This window comes from Natator depressus, chromosome 3 (assembly GCF_965152275.1).
Source record: "Natator depressus isolate rNatDep1 chromosome 3, rNatDep2.hap1, whole genome shotgun sequence".
NCBI lineage: Eukaryota > Metazoa > Chordata > Testudines > Cheloniidae > Natator > Natator depressus.
In genome coordinates, this window is record NC_134236.1 from 205,093,043 (window position 1) to 205,115,739 (window position 22,697).

The 22,697-nt window shown below is 43.4% G+C and overlaps 1 protein-coding gene across 1 annotated transcript in view; it reads left to right on the top strand.

Moving 5' to 3' along the window:
* The first annotated feature begins 11,370 nt into the window (after positions 1–11,370).
* The window catches only part of XRN2 (5'-3' exoribonuclease 2), an 88,203-nt gene continuing 76,876 nt past the window's right edge, over positions 11,371–22,697 (top strand). Inside the window, exon 1 of the mRNA XM_074949748.1 lies at positions 11,371–11,521. Within this exon, the coding sequence (XP_074805849.1) occupies positions 11,447–11,521 (75 nt within the window). The 5' untranslated portion in view covers positions 11,371–11,446. The remainder of the gene's footprint in view (positions 11,522–22,697) is intronic.

A 22,697-nucleotide genomic window follows, 5' to 3' on the forward strand; every position in this document is an offset into this window, starting at 1 on the left:
AAGAACATTTTTTTCTGATGATTTTACATATTTTAACATTAAAAGAGTAAAGAGCAAATTGTGCTTAAAAAGCATTCTCAACGGACATGCGTACGCTTTGCAGGGCAGTCTGTCTGTTTGATCTTTACCTTATTCAGAGACAGTGCAAGAAGAAGAAATGCATATGTACATTTCTAAAATAGCAGATTTCTAAATAGAATGGCATTTCATTGTGGCAAACCTTTGAATTTCTGTTTCCACTTGCTTTGTAAAATTGAGGCTGCCATAGTTATGTGGCCATCCCAGTAATTGGATGACTCCAGAAGCTTCATGCATTTTTAATTTTCTTCTTGAATTCCTTTTATCTGAAACTATGTTAATTAAACATGAGATTTTTCTAAGAAAGAAACGCAAACTCAAATTAAAGAATCTGTCCATAAATATGATAGGTTCAGAAAGAAGAAGCACGCCTCCAGTTAAACTCTGCTGAAAAGCTGTTCTGCATATTTGAACTTACTAGCTTCCAGTAGCCCAGTTGTTGTTTAGGGTCAGTCCACTCAAAAACAATCAGAGAAAAAATTCCTAGTGCTTTGACTTGAACAGTACAAAACAGCTTTGGTCGGAAATCTGCCATAAAAGGTCTTGGGCAAAGAGTGAAAAATATTTACAATGTTCTTAAAAAAGCAGGTTGACTTTTGAAAAGAAACTCAGACTTTATATAGAGTATGATTTTAAGTGTGATGTTAGCACCTGTTGGCTAACACCTGGTAACTAACATGTTTGAAAAGTCTAACGTAGACAAAGGACACTGCCTTTAAAATGCACTAAATGGGTTGAGTCACCCCCTCCACGCTCACACCCAGGGTTTGAGTTTGATTTGACCAGTTTAGCATGTATTAATAGTCCTGGGGCCAATTTTCAACTGGTGTAAATAATCATGGTTCCATTGCTGGAGCTAGGTTGGTTTACACCAATTTAGGATCTGCCACAGTGTACCTCCCCTACGCTAGGCTTTTCAAGAGTGTTACAATGTGCTCACATCACATCTTTAAATCCTACTCCAGTCAAATTCTTAGGGTGTGAGTCTGAACTGGCAGCGGTGCAGTGAGGTTAGCGCAATGTCAGTTTGCCAGCTCGTGGCATTTTATCACAAGTCTTGCAATATTTGGTGGGGTTTTTTTTTTTTTAAAGCCCCAGCTCCTGAAATCAAGATTCACAGCTACTTAGCTTGTAATCTCTTTGGGGCAGGGACTGCCCTTGTTCTTCTAGGTTTGTACAGCACCTAGCACACGGGGTCTTTGTCCATGATTACGCTAATACAAACAGTAATAATATCAGAAGAATCTCCTCCTCCATTTAAAAAAACAAAAAGTTTCTAGTCCCCAGGCTGGCAGAGAAAAGCTGGAAAAGGGGACATGAATGCAGCCAAAAGGCTCAGAAACTAGAAGGCAAAAAAGAACCCTACGTGTATTATTTGGCTTACAAACCATGACTTTTTTTTTATCTCATGATATTTTTAGGGCCTGATGTATGATGACTGAAGGCCTACAGCTGGCAAGGATGCAATGTCTCAATACAAACTCTTCCCTAGTTTATAATCAATTTATAAATAGAGGGTGGATCACATGATGATGACCTGTTCTGTTCATTCCCTCTGGGGCACCTGGCATTGGCCACTGTCAGAAGACAAGATACTGTGCTAGATGGACCTTTGGTCTGACCCAGTATGGCCGTTCTTATGTTCTTATTTGAACCCTCTTTATACCAGGCCACTGATAAGTGTTGTGAGCTGCTTGAGCTGTCTGAGAAGGAGATAAATAAAGAATGTACTAGAAATCCAAGCGTGAACCGGCAATGCAGTGAGCAGTGCGGTTGGGGAGGAGGTATACTTAGGACTCAATCCTCTCACCAGCCTCCACAACTGGTGGTTCTTTGGAATCTCCAACACTTAAAGTTGCCTTCCCTGGTGAATTCCCCGCACCGCGGCTTAGGCTGGGGATCAATAAGTACAAGGATATGTAGTTTCCATCTCCTTGCACCAGATTGGTTGAGTCTGGCCCAGTCCCTGCAGAAGTTGCCTCTATTTTCCAGCCGCTGGAGGGCTCTCATTAAAGAACTGTTGGAGGCTTTAAATCAGCAACCCTAAAATGCCAGGCTGGAAAGCAGATTCAAAGCTCTGCCACTTAAACCATCTATCGTGGACATGAGACTGGAAAATTTGTGCGCTTGTCTGCAGCACACAGGGGGAAAAACAAGGGAAAGGGTGGTGATGGAGACCCAGAGAATTATTTTAAAAACAGTCCATGGACTGTGGGAAAATCAGTGAATCAAACAGCTTGAGAACTATGCAAAAGTCTCTGAATGATCAGGAGTTCCGGGGATGAAAGATCCTAACACAGCGGGTGGTGATTATACAAAAGGAAACCCCTGCTCTGCCCCATCTGGATATTAAGGATGATCCTGTATGTATCAAAGCTTGCTACCATCTTCCAGCAAGAAGCCTACATCCAGAGGTCCTGTAATTCTCACTCTCGCTGCTTCTCAGGGTAGGGAACAGACAACACTTCATTAGTATTTCCTGAGCTGAGCGCTACATATCAGCCCATTGGCTGCAGTGGGCTTTGGCTCAGGACCCAGATGAGAAGAATACCGACTGTAGTAATGTAAAGGAGTCTCCTGAGGTTTGTCTCCCAGAGGGTGGGAAAACCTGACCATGCCCAGTCACTTGCTCTGGGAGGCTTCTGCACAGGCCCTAGTTCCTTACTTCTTGCACAGGGTCCTTACCCCTTGGGGGCCTTCTTCTGTCTTTGGGAGTTCACTGCACTCCCCATAGGGTCAGGGTGAAGATCTCCTGGATGGGAGTTTCTCCTGTGGCTCCAGGAGTCACTCCAGCAGTCTCCAGCTTGGCAATCCTGCTCCTTCCCCCACCAGCTGAAGAGCTTGTCCAAGAAGACAAGAAGGTATATGAAGTGGGTGGGGAAATGGCCAAAGCACACGCTCTTGACAAACCAGGAACAGTTAACACCTGCCGAGATTTGGCTGAACACTTCATTTTGAGGCTACTGAAAAAATAATGGACCTATGACGAAGTCCACCTCGAGTTTCATACCTATGCAGTGGAATCAATTCAAAAATATTACTAGAAAGAAGAAACTCCATGGTATTGCACCTGTCCAGTACAAAAGAGTTGAATCCATGAACATCTCCAGTGCTGTAGTGAAGAAGATGCTGTCTCATACTTGCGCACAGAATGACTTCACTGCACACCTTACAGGAAAAATGCTCCAGCGTATAAAGAATTGCATAGCGCAATGAAGCTGCTGCCTTACACTGTTCAGTGGAATTTCTTCATCGTTCCCATGAGGAGGCTGACACTAAAATTATCTTGCATGCCATCAGTGTCACAGGGAGAGGTACTACTAAGCTCTGGATGTGGCCCAAGACACAGACGTTCTAGTGCTTGCTGTGAGATGATACCAAAGGCTTCCACCAGATTGTTTTTGTTCCTGCTGCTGAGGAACAGAATCACTGTCTGTTCCTCCGAGATGTGTCCCTATCACCCGGGCCATTAAAAGACACCGCACTGCCAGGGTTCCATGCCTTTTCAAGGATGTGACGCTACTGGAAAGACCAAATTCTCTTACTGGCAGGCACTTGATGCAGTCTCTGAAGACTCTCTCCGCACTCTGAAGGCGCTCACAATGGCTCAGACCATCACTGATGAGGTCATAAATGCACTGGTGGCGTTCATATGCTGAGTTTACCATTTGAAGACCAACATTATGACACTTGCAGAGCTACATCAGTGGATGTTTTCCAAGAAGCAGACAAATGGAGAAAACCAGCCACTGTCAAGGGGTGCATTTATACCGGCTATCAAGGGGGCAAATTGTCAAACAGTGGATTGGCTTTGGGATGACGGAGCACATCCTATCCTATCAGGCATGGATGGGTCTTGGAGAATGGACGGATCACACCAGTTGTGTGAAACACCATGCACTTCTGAATCAACCTCCAGCTAATCAAATGGTCGTGTGCAAAGACCAGATGCTCACCAGCTCACAGATGTTTGGCCAGCAGCCTGCCCGGTATGGAGATGTGCAGGTGCAGCGTAGATGAGGATCAATGTGACAACGCATCTAACAGTGACCCAAGACAGAGAAAACACTGATGATGAATTTGATGAATAAATGTATCAGTCCTACACAGCAAGGACAACTGCCCTAGCGTTAGCCAAGATCAATGTCTTTTTGAGGTAAGCAATACATCACTATGCTAAAGTAAAATTTTAAAAAGTGTTGATTTTTTTTTAAAAAACCTTTTCTTGACTGTATAGATCTACATCGTTATTCTGGGTTTGTCATGCTTGGTGCCACAGTGTCCATGGGGGAAAAAGGCCTTTTGAATGAAACCCAACTCGACCCATTTCTGACGCTGCTATGTTGTCAAAATCTCCACCAACCGGAGGACCTGGAGGAGGGAGCCAGAAGAGGGAGTGGGGAGTGAGTCCCCCCGGCCACACAGCAGTGGGTGACACCATTGAAATATGAGTGTGTCGATTTTTATAGATCAAAGGACACCTTCCTCACCTTTCGATCAGTACCTTGCCCACGAAATGAGATTGGCTACTAGTCCGGGAGCATAATGTAATACATTTAAAATGTCGGGCAGGATGAAGGGGCAGTGTGGGGAAGAAGGTGCAAAGAGGTTTATGCTAATGGCAGATGAAGCAGAGTGGAGGTGGCGGAGGACCTCACAATAGGAGGTGAATGATGAGATCATCACTGTGGCTCTGACCCCTTTACACTGAGCAAAAGGCCCCGAGTAACAGAAAAGGACTCTAAATCCAGTGAGGACAGAATTTCCCCAGGGTGGGCACTGGGGAAGACAGCCTTCCACGGACGCATCAGGGAGGGGATACAGGCTCACATGCCTGCCCAGATTTGCGGCTTGGCTTGTATTGAGCATGCTCAGTAACATCTGCTGAAGCCTAGGGTGACCACATGTCCCGTTTGGGCCGTGACAGTCCCTTTTTTAAGCCCTCTCCTGGCTTTTTTTGGCCAAAGTAGGCGTTTGTCCCGTTTGCTGTTGCCAGCTGATGATCTTTGGGCTAGCCGCAGGTGGTGTCTGGTTTACCCTTTTGGGAAATATGGTCATCCTACTGAAGCCATGGCCCTCACTCTGCCCCGCCCTGCCCTCGTGAATCAGTAGGTATGGGTCAGCTCTGCTTACAGTTCTGGTGTAGGGGGCATGCATGCTGGGGCCAGAGCTTCTAGCACTGCAGAGAATGCAGGCAGTGCTTTGGCCCATAGACAGGCTTTGTACTATAGACAAGCCCCCCCAGACCTGTCTAAATTACACTGGGGGCTGCTGACCTTATCTTCCCCCCCAGGCAGCACTATGTCAGCAGGAGAGTTGCTCCCGCCTCTCGCGGAAGTACATCTCTGCATCGGAGTGTCTTCACTTCAGTGCTACAGCGACACAGCTGCATCAGAGCAGCTGCGCCGATACCCCGTTTTAAGTGTAGACCTGCCCTCAGGCCCTGAATCTCCATACCATGTCACCCAGCTGTTATATTACCAGTAAAAACAACACCCCTGTTTTCCCCTTCCAGCCTGGGTTCAGTAGAACCTGTACATGACACCGTTTGGTGAACTAGAATGCAAATACCAGACCCCAGGACCTCTATAGCCCTGATCCCAACTGGCATCAATAGGTTCTTGGGTCACAGGTCTCCCTGGTCTCTGCCTCATGCCACAACTGTACCCCTTCTTGGGATGGGAGTGGCAGGGGCCATCAATACAAGAGCCAGCTCCTGGGCTAGTTGTGAGGCCCATCACCACTGGGCACACTGGACCTCCTTTCTCTCACAGCCCTCGCTTCCTGCCTCCAAGCAGGCTGGGGTGTGCTCTGCAGGAGAGAGGATCCAGCCACTCCACACCTTTGTGTGTGTGGAAGCCTTTTCTGACACCATCCCAGCAGAACCACTGTGCCCCATACAAATACAGAGTCCTCCGCTAGGGTAGTCAACTTCTGGTCGACAGACCGTATATAAGCAACTCTTTTTCCTAAATGGATAGAAGTAACCTTTTGACCAAATTTTCCAAACACAGGTAGGCACTGTCCTACAAAAGTGTCCATGGGCTAATTTTACCCATGCAAACCAGCACAAAAATCCGGTAATTGCACAGGCAAAGGAGTTATACACACAAATCGAGTAATTGCACTGAAAGTCTGATGCTCTAATGCAGCTTTTTGTGAGCAGGCCGGGTTTACATCCTTTTTTGCAAACACACCTGTTGTGGGTGCCTTTAAAATTTGGTCTTAAACCATTAAAACCTAGACAGTGATTAAATGTCTGGACAAGATGTTTCTGTAGTGGCATAGTAATTTCTCCAAAAATAATTTAGCAATGTCATTTAGTCATTGTGTATAAACTGCAGCAATCTATTATACTTTTTTGTATAGTACTTTCCCTTAGATGAGTGGCATGCAGCTTTAAATCTGTTATGGCTGTAAAGATTGCAATCCTACTGTCCATCAGCATCATCTGTCATAATCTTTGGGCTGCCAGTATGACAGCTGTGAAAGTGCAGAATAAAGATGACTGGCAGAATGTTTTACATCTAATGAGTTTGGGCACAATAATAGTATCATAAATAATTCTCTAGAGGAACTCGGCTCTCACTTGAATTCCAAAAGTGAGATATTGCCTTATCAGGATCTCACAGAGCCATCTGTCATCAAATATTAGTTTTTTTGTCAATGACTGACCTGGACTGAGAGAATGGAAAACACCTAAGTGTGGTGGTGAATGCACTGCCTCATTCAGAGAGATTTAAAATGGAGTTACATCCCAGAATCAGTGATTTCAAGGTGATTCTGAAAGTGCTAAAAACTACAAAACCCCGCCAAACCATGTTGTGTCAGATTTCCACTGCAGAATGCTAATGAGACTGTCGCCAGATGAGTTTCAGTCTGACGTTCCCTGGAAATTATTTAGCAGCAAAATCTTTGGGTCGCATTGTTTGCTGGCACCTTTTTAATAGATTTGCTATGGTGCATAAAAATTAATAACTACAGCTTAAGGACAGTGTAAAACCAATGTAGCGAGGAAGTATGAGCCAGTAGTTAGGGGACTGAAGTCTTTGGTTCAAATGTTTGCTCTGCTACAGACTTCCGACGTGACCTGGGGCAAGTCACTCAAGCCCAGATCCTCAACGGTCTTTCAATGGGAATTAGTCTCCTGAAGATCTCTAAGGATCTTGGCCTTAGCCTCACTGTGTCTCAGGGCAAGTCTACACTTAAAAAGCTGCTGCAACGCAGCTACTACTACGCTCCCGTCGGTGTAGTTAATCCACCTCCGTGAGAGGAGGTAGCTATGGCAACAGGAGAACCCCTCCCATCAACATAGCGCTGTCTACACCGGGGGCTAGGTCAGTGTAACTGCGTCGCTTGGGCGGGGGTATGGATTTTTCATACACTCTCCACCCTCCCCCGAGTGACATAGTTATACCGATGTAAGCTTGTAGCGTTGGCTTGGCCTCTGTTCCCATCTGTAAAATGGGGTAATATTATTTCCCTACTTCACAGGGGGGTCGTGAGAAAAAAATACATTAAAGATTAAGATATACTCAGATATTAGGGTAATGGCAACCATATAAATACCTTAGCTAGATAAGTACGTTCATCTTGTTGCTTTTGTTCACAAACTATCCTTCTATATTTTATTGAGGGAAAAAATTGTCATTCAAAAGGCCTGTTAGTAGCAGCATATGTTTCATTTTGTTCCTCAGCTGGTGTAATTCAATATGGTGCTACTGAAGTCAATAGCGCTACACCAGTTTACACCAACCAATTAGACCACCTAGTGAGGAAAAAGGAAGGGGGGGAGAGAGGATAGGATTAAGCTAATTTGTTCTATGTGGTAAGTACACTAATTTCTAGGAGTAGTAGTGCTACAATAACATGCTTCAGTCAGGGTACATTTTTGAAGGAACAGAGGCCTATTTTTACCTCATACAACAGATGTCGTACCAATCTGAGGTTACTGAGAAACCTATTCAAGTCACAGATTTTAAAACAGAGAGATAATCATACATGGTTTAATATCATAGCTAACGGAAGCTATGAATAATGAGAAGTACAAGACTGGGTTAATTTGTTAAATACCTACAGTTCTTTCCTTCCCGCTCTCCCTCCAATCAGTGTAGATGACTCAATACCCAGTACTGAGATTATTTTTATTAACGTTTCCCCAGAACTCTTTCTTACATTCTCACCACTGTCATTGCCCTAATGAAGTCGGTATATTGTCACAAAGTCATGGTAGAGTACAAAATCTTGATCACGTTAATCCCATTTAATATCTGAAGATTTAATTCAGTTTCAACATCCTCAAATGGCTGATTTTAGTTTTATTTGCTTATGCAATGTACAAATGATGTGACAAGGTATGTTTTTTTATTGCTGCTCCTTGTATTTGTCACAAATCGTGCCTTCCAATTTTCCAGTTTGTGCTTCTGTGGAAATTGCACCAGCTCAGTTATGTACTTTCAACGCTCTATAATCATTATGACTTTTCTTAAAGACTGCTGCTGTTGCTCGCTTTGTGAATCACCACAAGAGGCAACATTTCCGTAAATCCGTTCTGAAGGGGAAAAATACCCTCTCCTCTTACATTTCAGACCTGTTTCCTTACTGTGTGCACCCATATCCTTTCTGTGGAACAGGGGGAAAAAAATCTTAAGTCTTGGTAGCAACACCTTGCTTAATTTTCTTTATACAACTGTTTTCTGGATGAAATGTGTCATATAGCTAGAGCCAGAGGAGAATTTTTTTTACATAGTTTGTAGTTAATTGAATAATGCATTTGGAAATTATACTTAAGGCAAGATTGCCAATTACCAAGGTGCACTAAGGAAGGGGCAGTGCGATGCAGTGCCCCAGGAGTCAGAATTGGGTTCTTGGTTCCCACTTTGCTGTCTATTGGTTTTATACTGCTGCCCATCAGCATACTGTCTGATCGTCTTCCACATAAATCAAGAGTCCTAATGGACTTCATGGAGTCTCTGAACTTCTTTTTCAGGGTAAAAATTCTGCTTGGGGTAAGGTTTTTTATTTTGTGTTTGCTTGGGGTGGTGGTGTTGGGATTTAGGAATAGAAGAGGGTGAAAGTATTGTGGTTGCTTCAGAGGGTAAGTAATCTGCTATTGATCTATACCAGTGGGTCCTGTTGGGTTCCAGGAAGGAATTTCCCCCCAGGTCAGCTTGGCAGTGACTTCAGGGATTTTTTGCCTTCTGCTGCATTGTGTAGATGTGGGTCATGCGCTGCTACTTACAATGAAGGTGTTCTGCATGGAGAAAAAAAAGCAGTACCTTACGCTCCTTTACTCCCCTCCACCAGTATGCAGAGTAAGCAACAATCCGGACCTTAAAAAATGTTCTTTTCAGTTTTCAAGAAGTCTTCTTTCTTCTTTGTAAACTCACATCCTCTAAACAAGCTTGTTCTAAAAATCCTTCTGATTGATTTTACACAATTTATTTCTTTAGTTAAATTTATAAAATGATGCCCATACTTTATAATTATTACTAATAGGAAATCATAATTCCAATCATAGATCCCAAGATTTGGGCACTTCCACAAAAATTAAAATTCACCATAACCAATAAAGACAGGTTTCAGAGTAACAGCCGTGTTAGTCTGTATTCGCAAAAAGAAAAGGAGTACTTGTGGCACCTTAGAGACTAACCAATTTATTTGAGCATAAGCTTTTGTGAGCTACAGCTCACTTCATCGGATGCACCGATGAAGTGAGCTGTAGCTCACGAAAGCTTATGCTCAAATAAATAACTAATAAAGCAATTCTTCCTGAAAGTTGATCAACTGGTTATGGATAGATTGTAAAATAGACTAGGTGGGTGTGGTGGTATCTTTTGTCAGATAAACTTTTGTCTTTCAGAGGTGTTAAGAAACAGCCCCCCCCCCCCCCCCCCCCCGAAGACAAAAGTTTTGCCGACAACAACCGCCAGCGTGAACAGCGCTTTGTTGGCAGGAACGCTCTCCTGCTGACAAAGCTAAGGCCACTCACTTGGGGGTGGAAGTTTTTTGTCAGCAGGAGAGCTGGCCACCAGTGGCTACACTATGCACCTTCTTGCAGCCCGGCTGTAGCAATACACCTGTGTCGTTAAAGCTGCATAGTGTAGACATAGCCTCAGAAGAGGTGGTGACTACTTCTGCGATACAGCCAATTCCACCTGCGGCCTGCGATGAGATGTACAAACTCCATGTGAGTCAGAAAAGCGTTAACGGCCTGCTGGGGGCCCAATCAGCCCAGCCCCATGACAGCCAGGAGTAGGTGCCAGGCTTCAAGAGAGGAGCTAAAAGCAAAGAGGGCCATGTTGTGGGTTGGCGGGTGGCTGGGGTCAGGAGCTGAAGAAGAGTGCTGTCTAGCCGCATCTTCCTGAGGGAAGGTAGGCCTAGGACGACCATCTTGGCTGGTTGCCAATGCATGCCTCAGGTTGGCGTGCGTCCAAGAGGGGTGGGAGCGTCTGTTGTCTTGGTCTGCTGTAGAGTGGGGAAAGGTGAAGAGGTAGTGGGGGGGGCCCTGCTTTTGTGTTTATTGGGGTTTTAAGTCCCCTGGAAAGGGGGGGGGGGGACTTTTAGCAGACTTAGGGCCTGGTCTGCACCACAAACTTAGGCTGACCAAGGTGCGTGTGTGTGAAATTCATGCTACTGGGGGGTGTCCTCAAGCAGCCCTGGGGTCGATCCTGCTGGAGCCCTTCTGCCTCGACAACGGTGTCATGTCACATATTGCAACTGCCCCGATGGGTCGGGGGGGGGCTTCTTTTTTTGCTGCCCTGTCACGACTTGCTGCCTTGCTGGGCCGGGGTAGCGACCTGGGACGGCTGGGGGCAGCAGGGGGCACTTGTATCCCCTCTGCCCCTCGCTGTGGCTCTGTCGGGTAGAGCCTCCTGCCCAACCCCCCTTCGCCGGCAGCAGCTCTCTCACGCCCACCTGAGGGCAGCGGCTTCAGCAGATGCCACTGAGCATGCTCAGTCCCTGCGAGCACGCGCAGGAGCAGCGCGGCGGCCCGTCCTGTCAGGCCGCGGCGAACGGGCTAAAGGGGGCGGGCGGGCCCCCAACAGCCCGCGTAGGCTGGCGGCCCTTGGCGCCGCCTGCAGGCTCAGGCCCGCGTGTGGCCGCGGGAGCCGTGCGTAGGAAGGACCAGGGCTGGCCCCGCCTCTAGCCCCTCTGAGGTGGGGGGGGGAGGAAGAGAGCCCACACTGCGCATGCCCGAATATGGCCGCCCGAAGTCACGTGACTTACCCCGTTCGCCGCCGCTCCGCAGCACTTTTTTCCCCATCATGCCTCGCGCTGCCCCTTGCCCCGGAAGTCCGGTTGCTGCTGCCGCCGCCTGGATTCCAATTCCAGCTACGCGGCCGCGGCTGTATCCCCACGCGGGGCCATGGGAGTCCCGGCCTTCTTCCGCTGGCTCAGCCGCAAGTACCCCTCCATCATCGTCCATAGCGTGGAGGAGAAGGTGAGGCCGGCGCCGCCCCATTCTCTCCGTCCCGGGGCTCCCCCCAGCAGCCTCCCCCCGCACTTCCCGTCCCGGGGCTCGGCCTCCATCTCCCAGCAACCCCCCCACCCCCCCGTCCTGGGGATCGGCTCCCAGCCGCCACCACCTCGTCCCCAGCCACCACCTGCTCCCTCCCCCCGGCCCCCAGCAGCCTCCCCCCTGCCTTCTGGGGCCCGGCCCCCCGCCAGCCACAAACACCCCCCCCCATCCCAGCTCCCGCTGGGTCCGCGTGGACTCCGGTAGCTGCACACGGGGCTGACTCCGTAGCCATTCCGCCCCCTTGGCTGAGCTGGGAGCCCCCTTCCCGCGGGGCCCGGAGCTCTGGTTGATCTTCAGCTCTCCCTGCGTGAGTCTCCTCAGCCCAGGCTGAGTGTGGGGATACAGCTAGTAGCCCTCCAGCCTGGGCAGCCTCAAAATCTTTCTGCGTGGAGAGCTGGGTTTCCCTTGACTGCATTGCACTGCGTGTGTGTGTTGTGGATGCCTCTTCCCCCCCCACCCCCCATTATGCTAGGCACTGTACAAGCATGTAACAAAGACACCACTTCTCCCCACTTGTGAACAAACCCAAAGGACTGAAAAGCTCTTTAGTACTCTGCTGATTTGTGACGTTACTTGCTATGTTAAGGTGCACGATCAGTTGTCTTTTGATACATTTTCGTGGATTGATTTATATCTAGCAAATGCTCGTGTGTCATATTTAGTGCTAACTAATCCTGTGGCACTGTGCAAGTAATAAATAATAGGGAAGAAGCTGAATAGTGGTGCCATGACATCGTCCAGCATCTGCCTGTTTAGTTCTTTGAATGGAAACTAAAAGTTTTCTTATCACGTGGCTGCTGCTGTTTCCAAATGCTCTGAAAACTGGACCTTTTATGTAGCATTTCTTATCGTATTTTCTGCAAAACTCAAGAGAACTAAACTTGTTTGCTCCTAAGCTACAGTTAGTATCAAGTAATGGTTTTTGTGTTTCCCCCTCCCGTGCCCTCCTGGGATTGTAAGTCTTTACTTGCTGACTTTTTGACTTCCCCCCCATGGTCGTTTTACGTGGCACAGAAGCTAGCAGTTCTTATATTTGTTGTACTCGCTTTTAGTTCTATTTATGCCATCATCTTTTATTGGCACTATCATTAATGACAATTTAACTTTAGCTACCAGGAAACCATTATTGCTTAATGACTGACTGGATGAATTGATAGCCGAAAGTGAATCTGAAGGTCTTTAGCACGTCTGGTCATTAATTGCCGTGAAATGTCTGACCTGGAGGTCACTGTTGCTGCTATTAAACTTTGGCAAAATGTGAAAAATGTAAAGGAAAAAATACTGTTGAAAAGTTGAATGGCCTGATGCTGTGGAGATGGTGTTCTGTTTACAGTGCTAATTTCTTTTGGGCGGTTAGGCCTGTACAATAAGTAACTAATAGAAAATATTCTATCAGATTTATAATTGTTAGCAAACTGCAGAGATGTGGAGAGATCACAAGGGTTTTTTTTAGCAACTAAGACCACTTCTCAGCTGCAGAGTTTTAGGTTTTAAAGCAACAAACTTAAATGTAGTTTTACAATACTGATACAAAAATGTCAGTGCTTCATCACAACCAATTACAAGTAAACTTGTGTATGCTATGATATAAAAGTAACAGTTGTAGGCGACATACTTTAGGGGTGGAAAATGGTGTAATGGGAAATTTTGGGGGAAGAATGATTGAACACATCTTGTTCACTTTATTTTTTCTCCTATATAGTCCTCAAACCACTTAATCATGCTTGTACGTTCGCTCTGAATTTCCTTCAATTTCTTCATAATATTTTTGGGATTGAGAGGTATAATTGTGCTCTGACCTCTTGGAACATTGTCAAGTGTTTCATGATCTCTCACGTATCCATTTCATTCTTCTGATATTTAAATGGATGATTCAATAGCTTGATAAGGAATACTGTCTAACAGTCTTTTGGGGTTTTTTTCTGTCAACGGTGAGGTGGGTGAGGATTAACTTTCCCTTACAGCAGTTGCTTGAGCTGAGCTTACGTACTAGTTTCTAGATTAGGGGTGGGCAAACTATGGCCCGGGGACTGCATCCAGCCCTTCAGACATTTTAGACCCTTCAGACTGCTCCAGCCCTTGAGATCCAGCCAGGGAGTGGGGTTAGGAGCTTGCCCCGCTCCATGAATGCTGGAGCTCCTGGAAGCAGTGGATTGTCCCAGCTATGTAGGGGTAGCCAGGGGGCGCCACACACTGCCCCTGCGGTTCCCATTGGCCAGCAGCCGCGGCCAGTGGGAGCTGTAGGGGCAGTGCCTGTGGACAGAGCAGCGTGCAGAGCCACCTGGCCTTGCCTCTGCATATGAGCCAGAGGGAGGGCATGCCGCTGCTTCCAGGAGCTGCTAGAGGTAAGCGCTGCCCGGAGCCTGCACCCCTGACCCCCTCCTGTGCCCCTGCCCTATCCCTGATCCCCCTCCCAACCTCTGACCCCTTGGTCCCAGGCCGGAGCACCCTCTTGCACCCCCAACCTCTCACCCCCAGTCCCACCACAGAACCCGCACCCCCCTGCTGAAACCCTAACTCCCTCCCACACCCCAACCCCCAATTTTGTGAGCATTTATGGCCCGCCATACAATTTCCATACCCAGATGTGGCCCTCAGGCCAAAAAGTTTGCCCATCCCTGCTCTAGATGAAGGTCTAAAAACTGCAGCTTTTCTTGCTTCAGTGTGAAAAGTCAAGCAACTCTTTCACCTTTCTTTCACCTTTCTTGGGTTGGAATAGAAGCCAAACGCTTTCATGCTCTCCATATATGATAAGGGAAAAAGGACAAACACACAGATTGCAGATTGGTAGTTTTCAAAATTGATTCTCTTCTCTTTTTGAATGAGCTTCACAAAGATAACAATGACAATAAAGTTCACATTAAAGATGACATTTGTAAGTACTTTACTAGTTAAGTAGCACTTACATAGAGAATTTTATTAAACTAAGGCAATTCACAAGCAAAAACCTTGACTTAATGTTAAGGTTGCTCTCATAAATATACTAAACTATAAAAAATTAGGGATTTAAGGATTAAAAAAGAGTAAAAGGCTGCGAAGTCAAGCACTCAAATTAGGAAATGCCAAAGTGAATGTTTCCTATGCAACCTTAATTTGGCCCCCTTGTGCATATGCATTATGGTAGTCTTACATGAGCTCTCTTTTAAACCAAACAGGACCCAAGTTCATTGGGGTAGGATGGATGTACTATGGGAATGAATCGGTGTAGTGAGGAAGTCTGTTTTCTATAGGGTCCCTGCCTTTTTTTTATTGCAGAAGTTGAAGGTTTGTGATGAATGAGGCAGGGGAGTGTAGGAAGAAGGGGGATGGCCTTGTGGTTAGGGCAGTTGACAACTGCCCTAGAGACTGGGGTTCCATCCCTGCCTCTATCAGAGGTCCTTACCCCCAGATTTTTCACAGGTAGTCACTTCTGCATCTAATGAAAGGCTGTATCATAATGCATACACACAAGGCAGCTAAATTAAGGTTGCGTGGGCAATGTTCATTCTGGTATTTCCTAATATGAAAGTACTTGATTTTGCTATCTTTTTAATCCTTAAATTTAATCCTTCATTTTGTATTTCCTAATTCTGTATGGTTTTTTATCTTACTGATGAGAGCAGCCTTTGTTTGTGTATAAATCATTGAAAAGCTGTTTTTATTTGTTCAGACATCTGTGTAAGCGTAAAAAACAATACATAAAATCTTCATCTTACTAAGATTGTGATCACTTTCCCATCTTTTGTAACTAAAATTTTCACATCCTGGAATAAAATTGGACAGTTCTCTGAAGAGTTTAAAGTATAATGGTGAGAGTGACTAATGTTTGGGACCACACTTAATGAGATTATATAGAATCTGGGACTAGAAGGGACCTTAAAAGGTTATCTAGTCCAGTCCTCTGCACTAATGTCCAGAGTGATTATTATCTAGACCGTCCCTGACAGGTGTTTGTCTAACCTGCTCTTAAAAAAAATCTCCAGTGATGGAGATTCCACAAACTCCCTAGGCAGTTTATTTCAGTGCTTAACCATCACGACAGTTAGGAAGTTTTTCCTAATTTCCAGCCTAAACCTCCCTTTCTGCAATTTAAGGCCATTGCTTCTTGGCCTGTCGTCAGACGGTAAGGATAACAAGGTTTCTCCCTCCTCCTTGTAACCACCTTTTATGTACTTGAAAACTGTTATCATGTCATTTGTGTCCTTCCCCCCCCCCACCCCCTTCTCTTCTCCAGACTAAATAAACCCAGTTTTTTTCAATCTTTCCTCATTGGTCATGTTTTCTAGACCTTTAATCATTTTTGTTGCTCCTCTCTGGATTTTCTCGTTTGTCCACATTTCCTGAAATGTGTTGCCCAGAGCTGCACACAGTATTCCAGTTGAGGTCTAATTAGCGTGTAGTAGAGCGGAAGAATTACTTCTTGTGTTTTGCTTACAACATTCCTGCTAATACATCCCAGAATGTTTTGTTTTGTTTTGTTTTTTTTTTCAACAGTGTTACACTGACTCTCATTTAGCTTGTGAACTACTCTGACCCCCAGATCCCTTTCTGCAGTACTCCTTCCTAGACAGCCATTTTCCATTTTGTGTGTGTGCAACTGATTGTTCCTTCCTAAGTGGAGTACTTTGCAGTTGTCCTTATTGAATTGAATCCGATTTACTTCAGACCATTTCTCCAGTTTGTCCAGATCATTTTGAATTTTAAACCTCTTGTGGAAACAGTTTATGGCAAATTTAATTTGTGTCTGATCCTGATGTTCTTACATTGAATAGTGACTTACTCCAGGAGTAAATCCTGTTTTCCATGGGACACTACATGGAATAAAGTATATTTGTGATTGTTGGTATCGAAATCTGGCCATAAATTCAAAAGTTGAGTTGGATCTCATGGAAGCTTGTCTCTTTTTGAAATATTAACAAGTCGATCCTTGCTCTTTTATTTTACAAAGAGAAATAAATTGGTTAATCTTAAATCAAGCAGGAAGAATAAGAGAAAGATTGAAGATACTACAAAATCCTGGGGAGAATATTAATCAAGTTCACATGACCTAATAAAGTGACAGCTAGAGTGTCATATCCGGAGATCTATTTTCAGTTGTTTGAACAATTTAGTTATATCACAAGAGACATCATTCCCAGATACTTCAATCCATTACAAGACTATTTTTCATTGAAAATTTGATGGTGGCGTATTGGTTATATGAGCATATAAGGGTAAAGTTAAACCAAGCTGCTTTACAAAATCTTTAAAAAGAGCCTGAATATAAGCAAAATATAATGTTGAAGGTGAAGCGAAATATCACCGGAGGGCAATTTTATGTTCTATATCATATAGTTGTAAGCCTTTTATACTTGAATCAGTTAGCTATGGTGAGGTGTTTGATTGAAAGAACAAATAGAAGTAAAGAGAAGATGGCTGTCTTGTCCCATTATATAATCAGTTAGAATGAATTCTGTTTTGTTTTTTTTTAAAGTGACGCTCTCAGTTGACTCGAAAAGCTTTATAATATTAAATTGTTCAAAGTTAGCGTAGAAAATAACTTTGGCTAACAGACCCACTGATACATTTGTATCAGATGCATGTATCAATGCATCTGATACAAACTTTTGCTTAATTCTCCATATTACATAATGTTCTTATTTCATGATTAGTCAGATAGTCTGAGATGTACTTTGACTGATCTGGATGCATAATAGAAGGGAGAATCAGAGAGAGAAAATTAGCTTTAAAAAAGGCTGGAGTTATCCTGATCATAAATCTTACCATCTGATTTATTTTATCTTCAGTATTTTTTAAACGTTGATTCGTGCTTCAAGAGAAAATACTGGCAGGATTTCTTGTTTTCATGAATATGGACTATCTGTAAGAGATGTGAAGCAAGACATTATTTGATGGCTTTTAAACCTGGAGTACTAGTTCTTCTGGACCTGGTGCATGATCTGTGATATTTTCTGCTTTCAGTTCTCTATTTGAATCTGGTAATACAAGGAATGTAAAGTCTTACCAAAAACGTCAAGATCTGGGAAACTGATGATTTCATTTTAAGGATGTAGTCAGTGATGATAGTGCATAACAGTAACTCAGAAGAGATTTGATAAAGGTTCTTTCAGACTACTGAATGATGCCACATGAGTTCGAAAATCCACTAACAACTGCCCTCTTTTATTCCTATGTTCATAATCTGAGTATAATAAAGTGAAGTTTGAACTATATTTGTAATTATTAGGGCTGTTGATTAATTGCAGTTCACTCATGCATTAACTCAAAAAAACAATTGCGATTAATCGCACTTTTAAACAATAGAATACCAATTGAAATTTATTAACAATTTTTGGATGTTTTCTACATTTTCAACTGTATTGATTTAAATTAAAACACAGAATACAAAGTGTACAGTGCTCATTTTATATTTATTTTTATCACAAATATTTGTGCTGTAAAAACCAAAATAAATAGTATTTTTCAATTTACCTCATACAAGTAATGCAGTCTCTTTATCATGAAAGTTGAACTTACAAATGTAGAATTACATACAAAAAATAACTGCATTCAAAAATAAAACAATGTAAAACTTTAGAGCCTACAAGTACACTCAGTCCTACTTCTTGTTCAGCCAGTCACTCGGATAAAAAAATTTTTTTGCAGGAGATAATGCTGCCTGCTTCTTGTTTATAATGTCACCTGAAAGTGAGAGCAGACATTTGCATGGCACTGTTGTAGCTGATGTTTCAAGATATTTACGTGCCAAATGCACTAAAGATTCATATGTCCCTTCATCTTCAACCACCATTCCAGAGGACATGCATCCATGCTGATGACGTGTTCTGCTCAATAACGATCCAAAGCAATGCAGACCGATGCATGTTCACTTTCATCATCTGAGTCAGTTGTCACCAGCAGAAGGTTGACTTTCTTTTTTGATGGTTCGGGTTCTGCAATTTCCGCATCGGAGTGTTGCTCTATTAAGATTTCTGAAAATGTGCTCCACACCTTGTCCCGCTCAGATTTTGGAAGGCACTTCAGATTCTTAAACCTTGGGTTGAGTGCTGTAGCTATCTTTAGAAATCTCACATTGGTACCTTCTTTGTGTGTTGTCAAATCTGCAGTCAGTGTTCTTAAAACAAACAACATGTGCTGGGTCATCATCCGAGACTGCTATAATATGAAATACATGGCAGAATGCAGGTAAAACAGAGCAGGAGACATACTATTCTCCCCCAAAGAGTTCAGTCACAAATTTAATGAACTCATTTTTTTTTTTTAACGAGTGTCATCAGCATGGAAGCATGTCCACTGGAATGGTAGCCAAAGCATGAAGGGGCATTCGAATGTTTAGCATATCTGGCATGTAAATATCTTGCAGTGCTAGCTACAAAAGTGCTGTGCGAATGTCTGTTCTCACTTTCAGGTGACATTGTAAATAAGAAGCCGGCAGCATTATCTCCCATAAATGTAAACAAACTTGTTTGTCTTAGCGATTGGCTGAATAAGTAGTAGGACTGAGTGGACTTGTAGGCTCTAAAGTTCTACATTTTGTTTTTGAGTGCAGTTATGTAACAAAAGAAAATCTACATTTGTAAGTTCAGTGTTCATGATAAAGAGATTGTATTATGATACTTTTATGAGATGAATTGAAAAATGCTATTTCCTTTGTTTTTTACAGCACAAATATTTGTAATAAAAATAAATATAAAGTGAGGACTGTACACTTTGTATTCTATGTTGTAATTGAAATCAATATATTAAAAAATTAATTACGATTAATTGCACTGTTAAACAATAATAGAATACCATTTATTTAAATATTTTTGATGTTTTCTACATTTTCAATCGCTTGACAGCCCTAGGGATTGTATCAGGCTGTTTAAGAATATTCTCAACTTCTACCTTGAGATGCAGTGTGTACCGTGTCTTATAACTGAAAAGACTTTAAATCCCTTTCTTACTGCAACTTTGTTTTTTTTTGTTTTTTGGGTTTTTTTTGCTGAAAGTGTTTTTCTCAGCAGGTAAATGAAGGTGATGCCCTAAACTCGCTTCAAGGATAAAATGTTAGGGTTTAATGCTCCATTATTACAGTCAAACTATAATTTCACTTGCTTAAGATGATGCTATGGGAATCTTAATATATACACACTAGTTGAGTGATCAGCAGCATTATTGAGTTAAAACAGAAACATTCAGAAGCATGAACTGAAAAGTTTCCAGTACTGAAACTTGTCCTGTTGAGTTAACTTCATTCTTGAGAATCACTGTTTAAGCAAAATCTTTAGCCTGATCTTCAATATGTTACTACACAAACTTCATTTTGAAGCGTTCCTGGTTGCTATGTCTGTAACGTACCTGATGCACAGCTACAAAAAGCTAGAAAATGAAGTCATGTGACAAAACATACACTCCACTCTCCCACCCACGTGCAAACACCTTACTATTAACATAGCTGTTATACACCAGGTTATCACTGCCCCCACAGCCTTCTTTCTTGTACACACTCCTTCTCCTCACTTCCCTCTCCCAGCAGTAATAGTTAAAGATAGTTGAAGTTGCTAGATGTGTTGTGTGGGGGTATTTTGGTAAAGGAAGTTCTAGAAGGTATGTATTCCTAGGGAAAGAGTCTCATTGATGGGCTTTGGATCAAGCCTTAAGACACAGCTGTGCAGTGATCACTTAAAATGTGATTATTAACAGCTTTTGCAGAGTGGAAATGGCTTACATCATTTACCAGAACTGAGAGAAATGGTCCATGTCAGCTGCCCAAGAGCGAATGAGTTCTTTGCATGAGTAGTACAGAGGCTGATTCCAGCTTGGACTCTGTGATTGAATGCCTCTTTTGTATAAGAGCTGCTCAGATAGGTGTATGGGTTCGTGGTTTGTTTGTTTTTTTAAAGTAGGATGACATTGCATTGTCCTTATCAAGGCTGAGGAGGCAGATCTTAATAGAGAAGTTGATTGGGTGGTCTAGTACTTCTAGGCTGAGCATAGCATACAGGTGTTTGTGGGGCTGTGCGCTCTTGGTGTACAGACTGTCTTCTTCTGGGTGGCAAGCACTTAATGTGTTGGGCGCTACCACAATCTAAATAACTAATGACAAATTGTACTTGATTATGGAACTGTAATTTGGCCCCCTTGTGCCTGTGCATTGAGTCTCTAATTACATGATCCCATACATTTTTTTTTCTCTCAATAGAATCTCTGTCTCATTCCATGCACAGGATGGATGGTGCTGAGGGATTAAGGCAGCTTTTCAGTATTTATCATTCAGTGTGTGGCACCATGCCTGCCTTACTGCATTATTTAGTTCTCTCTACACTGAATACAGAATTATTAATTTCCTCAAGGGATTTTCTGTGGTGCTTGCTGCCATAATACCGGAGTCTCACAAAGAGCAATCAGTTTGTCTTTGGAACACCTTTGTGAGGTGCAGGGATGGTTGCACAGGAAGATGAAGGTTAGAACTTGCAACAGTCTCCACTAATTTTGGGTGCTTCAGAGATCAGGCCCTCAGGAGTATCTTCCTGCTAAGTTTCAAGACACTGTAGTATACCACGGAGATGCTAGAGCTCTTCAAAAATGATTTGCGAATTTTAATAATGAAGAGCATTAGGTGTCTTTACTATTTATAAGGGGAGCAGTAGCAGTCCTTTTTATTAAAGAGGCAGGACCAAAGCATGTGTGATTGTGAGACAGCGGAATGACCGTCTCCAGAAGTTTGAAAATTCAGGGTTTGCAGCCTGTAATCTGTTTGGTGTTTAATGCAATCTGTTCAACTGTTTGTTTTGGGTCTGTTCATTAGGTAATGGCATTTTACAGTGTGCCAGAGTGGAAAGAAGAGCGTGGGGCATGAAAGTTGGAAACTACTGATTTGGCTAAGGGAAAATTGAGTAATAGATTTTTGTCTGGTTATTGGTCATGAAATTATGGTCATCAATCTGCTTTGGAGACAAATTCCTCAAACTGGAAGGTAATGGGTGGTGTCTGAGCATCCCAAAACATCTGGTAGTCAGTGGGCAGAATGAGATGTATTCCCTCCCTCCCCACAAAAGGGAAAGCTGACTACTGGGGGGCAAGAGCGTTGGCAGGATCATATCTGTCTGTGTACAGGGAGCAGGAGGAAGCTAGTCTTTCGAGGCCAATCTTAAACTCTTTTTACACCTTGAACTATAAACAAAAGTAGTGAAGATAGTTAACTCCAAAGCAATCTGCAAAGAGTTACAAAGGGATCTCTCAAACCTGGATGGCTGGGCAACAAAATGGCAGGTGAAAATCAGTGTTGATAAATGCAAAGTAATGCACATTGGAAAATATAATCCCAGCTATACATACAAAATGATGGGGTCTAAATTAGCTGTTACCACTCAAGAAAGAGATCTTGGAGTCATCGTGGATAGTTCTCTGAAAAGATCCATGCAATGTGCAGCAGCAGTCAAAAAAAGCTAACAATGTTAGGAGCATTAGGAAAGAGAAAGATAAGACAGAAAATATCATGCTTCTATATAAATGCATGGTGCGTCCACATCTTAAATACTGCGTGCAGCTGTGGTCATCCCATCTTAAAAAAAAAATCTATTAGAATTGGAAAAGATACAGAGAAGGGCAACACAGATGGGTAGGGGTATGGAACAGCTTCCATATGAGGAATAATTAAGACGATAGGGACTTTTCAGCTTGGACAAGACACGAATAAGTGCGGGATACAATACAGGTCTATAAAAGCTTGACTAGTGTGGAGACAGTAAATAAAGAAGTGTTATTTATCCCTTCACATAACACCGGACCTAGGGGTTATCCAATGATATTAATAGGCAGCAGGTTAAAGCAAACAAAAGGAAGTACTTCATACTGTGCACAGTCAACATGTGGAACTCTTTGCCGGGGGATCTTGTGAAGGCCAAGACTATAACAGTGTTTAAAAAAAAGAGCTAGATAAGTTCATGGAGGATAGATCCCTCAATGGCTATTAGCCAGGATGGGCAAGGATGCAACACCTGCTCTGAGTGTCCCTAGCCTCTGTTTGCCAGAAGCTGGTAGTGGATGACAGAGGATGGATCACTTGATGATTGCCTGTTCTGTTCACTCCTTCTGAAGCACCTGCAATTGGCCACGGTCAGAAGACAGGATACTG